Here is a 6,610-nt window from a genome sequence, read left to right as displayed (position 1 = left end):
GCCCAAGCCCTACAATATGGTGATCTTATTACCATAAACTCTCAGAGATAGGGGCTCTAAAATGAACTTTGAGAAGTAATCTCTGAAGAATGAACTGTTGTACCACAGTAAGAAAGCTCCTAAAGCCTAGAAAAAAGAATGCTCAGGGGAAATGGGTCTTTGTGCTGCAACAAAAGAAACCTGAGTTAAACTCAAGAAAACAGAGTGATCTCTTTAAGTTTCCATTTAGTTAGATTCTTCTGCGGATAACCAGATCTTTGGACTCCGCCTACCTAACTCAACCCTGGTGCCACCCACGACATACCTGTTGGGGCTGAAGTCCCTGCCCAGTCTCCAAACACTCAGAGCCTGGGTGGGAGGAAGGGACCTTTGGGATTCTGCTGGGCTGGGCCCTGAAGGCAAGCGTGGATCAGAAATGGGTACAGTCTGAGCCTAGGTCCTGGCTACGCAGGCACTCTAAAGAGAAGGGACTTCTTTTCACATCGACTGGATATTCATGATACAGTAGATATCAGAAGGCGTAGCCTGTCGGGGAAAACGCTGTCGTTGCTAATTATAATTAGCGATGCTTGGTTATTACCACTGCTAAATATCTGTCTGATTTTGCGAGACCATTCCCCGCCCGGGTCAAAGTGGGTGGGAACAAGTGGGTAAAAGAAAAAAATCTTGACAAGGAAGGCGAAGGGGCTGGGTACCAGGAAGAACGCTCAGAGACCGCTAACCTCTCAGGGACTCACAGCGCGGCGGAGGAGAGTAGAGCCTTCCAGCCTGCGGCTTGCGGACATTGGTTCCCAGATGCGCCAATGCCGGGGCTCTCCAGCCGGACCCACAGAGGTGGCCGCGCCCGGAACGGCCTCTCCAGCGGCCGCAGCAAAGCAGCGGGACAAATCCCACCGCCGGCCCCGCCCGTCCAATCCATCTTGCTCGGGAAGCGACGCTTCTCTGGAGGAGCAAGCGAAGGGGAGGGGAAATCCAAGCTTTTGGGGTCTCCCGACAGGTGTTTGGGGGAGAGGGCGGAGCCGGCTCAGGAAGGATGAGGGAGGGGCGGTGCTGCCCCTTTAAGAGGCGGTGGCCGAGCCGGGACCTTTTCTCTTTCCCCGGAAGGAAAGCTTAGTCCTGGCTGGGCGCGCAAGGTGGTGAGGTGCGGGGCTGGGCGTGGGGAGGCGGGGCGCGTGCGGGGGGACACCCCTCCTTCCTGCCTTCCTTGCGGTGGACTGGTCTGCCTGCTCAGATCCGCCACCGAACCCGGATCGGAGGCGACTGTGTGGCCAAGTGGGCGCGGCCGGTACGAGCTGAGGGGCAGGGTGCCCCGGGCAGGGGGGAGGTGACCCGGGACAGTGCAGGCGGGAGAATAGACCCGCGGACCTCCGAGGGAAATCTGAGCGTTCAGACCGTGAGCGGATGTAAAATTGACCAAGTCTGGGGGCCAGAAACTGATCAGCGCTGCGGGGCTTAACTACGCGGCCGGCGGGAGCGTTCTCCGGTGGCGCGGGGGAGCAGGTGAACAGGTCCTCACTCCCAGCTCCACGCCCTCACGCGCTCTCGCCAGGAGCCAGGTTCCCGCCGGCAGCCATGGGCCCCGGCCCCAGCCGTGCCGCCGGCGTCCTACGCCCGTTGCTCGGCATGCTCGCCTTGATGGTGGCCGCAAGCAACCGCGCCGCCTCCGCCTTCAACCTGGACACCCGATTCCTGGTGGTGAAGGAGGCCGGGAACCCGGGCAGCCTCTTCGGTTACTCGGTCGCCCTCCATCGGCAGACAGAGCGACAGCAGCGCTACCTGTAAGTGAAATTGGCCGGAGTGGGGTGGGAGGGAGAGTGTGAGCACAGGCTGCAGATCTCGAGCTGAGTCCGAGCCCGAGGGCCCGGTGGCTTCCAGGCTCGCAGGCCGTCGGCTTTGGGGAACGAAGATTGAGAGGGCGGGGACCTAGGCAGCTCTCCTGCTGCTGAAGCTTGGCGGGAAATAGAGGGATTGGAAGTGGGATGGGGGCAGTAATCATTTGCAAGTGCTGACCTGGCCAGAACCTGTCTAGACTCAGCCCCTCGGCCTTTTAAACCTCTGTTGAGAATAGAAGTGGAGTCCCCGTTTCCTGAGACCCCTCCCATTCAATGAACCGGGAATTTAGTGTACCGAATGCCTCATCTCCCCAAGGCTGGGAACTGGGGAAAACTGCAAGATAAATGCCTTTCCCCTTTCCCGGGAAGAACCTATGGGGATATGCATTTAAGCCCGCCCCCACCTCACACTTAGTGTGTGGCCCCGCCAGCCACACCCTGCGCAGAACCAGACTGGAGGGCCTTCTCAAGTGCTTGGTGGTTGGAGAGAGAGGTGACGGCGAGTCTGGGTGGCTGGAGCTGTCCAGGCGCTCCTTCAGACCCCTTGAGGATGCAGAAGTAGCAGTGAGAGGAGGAGCTGTCCCGACTCCCCCTTGGTTTCCTGCACCCCACCCCCACACCCCGGCAGTGATGCCCTCCCACTAGACGTCTCTGTCTCCTCGCATTCCACGGATTCATGTTGAATCTTCAAACCTGAGTTGTGTTTGTTTTGGTTTCAGGAGGGAAATAGTGTTTTTCTCTTCTGGTCTCCTTCCCCAACATCTGCAAGGAGAAGGAGGGGAAAGAGCTAGACAGAGAAGAGAGACGGGAAGGAGACACATCCAGCTGCTTATGTTGTGCCCCCCACCCTATATCATGCCCAGAGGGGCATGTCCAAGTTTGAGAAGTTTCTCTGCGTGGGCTCAGTGTGCTGAGGTTGGCAGGTGGAGGAAAAGGGCAGCTGGGGAAGGTGAGGCTGTCCAGGAGGGAAGGCTGTTAGGACAGCGCAGGCAGGCCTTCTTTGGGCTCTTCTGTTTGACTTACTGAGATGTCAAACCCTGCTGAGCAAGAGGACAGTGTCAGATAAAGGGTGTGTTGAAACCTTTTCCAATTCTGGCTGGAACCTGCAGAAACTTGAGGAAGTTGGAATGTCCAAAGTCCAGACTCTGCCTCAGCCTTGGCCCCTGCCCTGCTGGCCCGGCCCCTGCCCAGTCTACCTGCCTACTTGGCCTCAATTCCATCTGGCTTTTGCAGAGGTTAGGGCCACCACACCCTTCCCAACCTGGGCCCAGCGGCTGCCGTCTGGCCTTAGCCAATTCTCCATCTTTTGGAGACCCTAAGTGACCATCAGCTTAAGTTTCTATATTAGTGCTCTTTCTGCCCCAGCCCAGAAAAAGATTTTCAGATTTTCATTGCTGAATCAACATAATATAAGGCAATGTAGTGTAAAGAGAACATCAGAAAAGCAAGGGTAGGTAATGGAAAGCTGGAGGAAATAATAGATTCTGTAATATGCAATACTCCTCCCCCCCCCCCCGCCTTTTTTTATTTTTATTTACTGCTATGTGACCTTAAGCAGGATATTTCCATTTTCTGGGCCCGTTTTCCCGAGAAAGGGGTTCAGTCTGGATCTATATATGCCTTCCTGCCTCTGTTGGTGTGTAAAAGGCAACTTGGCATTGTGGAGAAAGAAGAGGCTCCCAATCCCATTACCAGTTTCCCATCTAGAATCTGTCACTAATACCTGACTCTTCACATATTAGGGCACTTTCTTCATGGGGGTAATAGTGAGGTTTTAAGGAGATGATTTGGGGTAAACACTGCATCAGCTGAGGGCTCTTGTGCTAACCAAGGGCCTCACACAAGGTGACTTAGTGGAGGAGTCCTACTTTTCTTCCTAGGTAGCTAGAGACGGCATTAGGCCTTTCAGGAGCCCAGAAGTTTCTAAAACTGATGAATCTCAGAGTGACAGGTAGTTCTAGATACTGTTCTGGGTGACTCATTTGGTTGGGTATCTTCAGTCTTTCCAGGGGTGATTCTACATCTTGGCTCATCTCTTCCTCTCACTGAATTCTGCCCCATGACCCTTAGGCAGAACCAGCTGGGCCAGCTGAGCTTAGCTGCAGCCAGCTGTGTAGCCAGATGTAAACAGCTGCCGAGTACACAGCTCAGGGGAACCAGCAAGTCAGGTGGCAGTCTTATATTCTGTTAGCTTCAAAGTCCCTTTGGAAAATGGGGGAAGGTTCATGATCCTGAACAAAGTCTGAGCCTGGAGTTCCCTGCAGATTTTCAGGAGATACAGGGACCCTGGAAAGTGTATGCAAAGTCATGCATGTCTGTGCATTGTTCTGGAGCCAGGAGGGGGGAAAAGCATAGCTTTCATTATATTCTCAAAGAAGGCCTTATTGTAGTAATGGTTAAAAATGAAGGTGTGTCTTTGTTCCCCATCACCTTCATCTCTAGACTAAGGTTCGTGCCCACAATATCAGAGGCTTACTCTAACCCCGGCCCCAATTTCCCAGTCCCTGGAATCTCCAGTTTCCTGGTGATCAGAAGCAGGGCAGGGAAGGGGAGAGGACCAGGGCGCTTTGGGCTTCTTAGTGAGATATGTGAGGACCCCCGGGGAAGCAGAGGGACTATTTCTCTGGTCACAGACCTCCCCTGCTTTCCCCTGGTACCTGTTCTGTCATTCCCTCCTGGGAATCCAGGTGTCCTGGCCTGACCTGACCTTGTAGACTATGGGAGATACCTCTGGGGCCTTTGCATGGAAATGAGGGTGTTTGGGAAGCCTGGGGTGGGGGTAGCCACAGCTCCTGGAAGATGAGGTCATACCTGAGGTAGACAGGAACCAGGCTTACTTGTTCTCCTAAAACATGTTTCCCTGGGTAGGGCAGGCACCTGGCAGCCTGCAAGGCTCGTGCCAGAGGAAATGGGCAGAGCAGCTGTGGCTGCAAGCAGAAGGCCTGGATCCGTAGCGTCCTTTCTCTTTGGCTTTCTCCAATGACCAGGCCAGGCCAAGGGGCGTAAAACTGGATGGGAGGTAGGGGCAGCCTGATCTTGTAGAAAATGAAGTGAAAAGGGCTTGGTCAGAACTAACAGCAAGAGGGATTGAGGTTAGATGACATGAAAAATGACCTAAGGGATCAGATGTGGGGAAAAAAATACTAAGGAGCCAGAGAAAGGGAGAAGAAATGAGAAAAAGTCTTGTTCTTTATTATTGGAGACTTGAGCAAGGCCTCGTTCTCCTGTCCTCTCTCATTCTCTCATTTCCCCAGCTTGGTGCTGGGATTCTAGGCTGAGTCACCAGAGGGTAAAGGGGACTGGGGGCAGCTGGAGAGGACGAAGAGGCTGCAGTTTCAGCTAACACAGGAGTGGCCTCTGGGGACATGGCTAATTCAGGCAGAGGGTTGGCACAGAGCTGGGATTCAGGCATCAGAGAGCTGCTCCCTACCCCACTGCCCCCCACCCCACCCAAGCACTCAGAGCTGGAGTGGGACCCTCCCTAACTGGCTTTCTGGCCAAAGGAGTAAGGCATGGGGGCCCATGGCCTGAGTGTTGGACTCGCTGGCCCCTCAGTGTTAACTGAAGCCTTTCCGCTGGGGCCACCCCAGTGCCTGCCTGAGGTGATGAGTCTGGGAAGTTGAATCTTATGGGCTGTTTCTCTGAACATCATCCCACCCCAGTATGCCCCATGGAGACTTCTCTGGGGTGAACTGACTGGTGCCCTGACACCCCTGGGCCCTGTTCCCCAGCTTCCTTTGATTCTGTTGCTTTCTACTTGGCTGTTGCATTAGCTTTGATCTGCCCCAGGAAGAGTGATGGGGTGGGGGGGGTGGTGGCAGGAGTGAGAAAGGGCTTCTCTGGACTTGGAGCCCAGGGGCCTCTACAAAGTCCAGGAGGGGCTGTCTGGCTGGAGCCAAAAAGTAGGGTGAAAAGGCAGCTATTTGAAAGCCCTTGAGAGGTCATTTTACTCATTCTGGAGGGGCACCCGCTCCAACCCAGTCCAGCCTGACTTTAGGAGAGAGGCTGTCCAATCTCCTTTCTCCCTTGCTGCAAGAGCTGAACAAAGTATCCCGCCTTGCGTCCCACTTCTGACCGCTGCCGGGAGGGTGACCACAGTGGTGGTCTGGGAGGGATCAGCTTCTGATCTGATCTGATCTGGACCAGATCCAACAGCAGGAGCAGTGTGCTCATTTGCTTAGTAACTTACATTCATTTACAACAGCAACGAAAAGATCTTTCCCACCCTCTGGATTTTCCCACACCTGACTGTGGCTGGAGGAAGCTGGACCCGGCCCTCTGCACACCCTCCTTCCCCTTCTATTCCCAGTCCTCTGGCTGTGGATCCATTGGATCCTGGGCTGGGAGCCAGAGGGCCTTAAAGGGCCTCTAAGCAGGCCAAGTAGGAGCTAAAAATACTCCAGGGAGGTGGGGGGAGCACCTTGTGGAATCTCTGGGGAGGGAGGGGCCTGGGATGCAGGGCTAGGGTTAGGGTCTTGCCCCACTGCCCCTCAGTGGGCACAGGCTGGTGCAGGGTGAGAGTGGAAAGGGTATAGGTAGTAAGGGGTTTTATGTCAATCCGATTGCTCTTCATGCCCAGCTCTGCCTTCTCTGTACCACAGGAGGCTAAGAGGAGGGGGTCCCTCACGCCACTCCCTCTAAGATGAGGCTGCTGGGAGGGTGTGGCCACCTGCTCCTCAACCATTCCAGCACTTAAACTTGGGCCTGGAAAGCCGCAGGCATAGCAACACTTCCCTTGCACTGCTCGCCCTGGAATGCAATCTGGGTTCTCCAGGGAC

At 55.0% G+C, this 6,610-nt stretch overlaps 1 protein-coding gene across 2 annotated transcripts in view; it reads left to right on the top strand.

Moving 5' to 3' along the window:
- Positions 1-1,117: 1,117 nt before the first annotated feature.
- The window catches only part of ITGA3 (integrin subunit alpha 3), a 32,782-nt gene continuing 27,289 nt past the window's right edge, over positions 1,118-6,610 (top strand). Inside the window, exons 1-2 of one of the 2 annotated variants that reach the window (XM_027517307.1) lie at positions 1,173-1,285; positions 1,550-1,778. In XM_027517307.1, coding sequence (XP_027373108.1) covers positions 1,573-1,778 — 206 coding nt within the window. In that variant the 5' untranslated portion in view covers positions 1,173-1,285; positions 1,550-1,572. Of the gene's footprint in view, positions 1,779-6,610 lie in introns of both variants that reach the window. The other variant, XM_027517308.1, reaches the window with a different exon arrangement.

The sequence above is a fragment of the Bos indicus x Bos taurus genome, chromosome 19 (genome assembly GCF_003369695.1).
Source record: "Bos indicus x Bos taurus breed Angus x Brahman F1 hybrid chromosome 19, Bos_hybrid_MaternalHap_v2.0, whole genome shotgun sequence".
NCBI lineage: Eukaryota > Metazoa > Chordata > Mammalia > Artiodactyla > Bovidae > Bos > Bos indicus x Bos taurus.
Note: the sequence above shows the minus strand (reverse complement) of the source record. Positions and strands in the feature narration are given on the sequence as shown.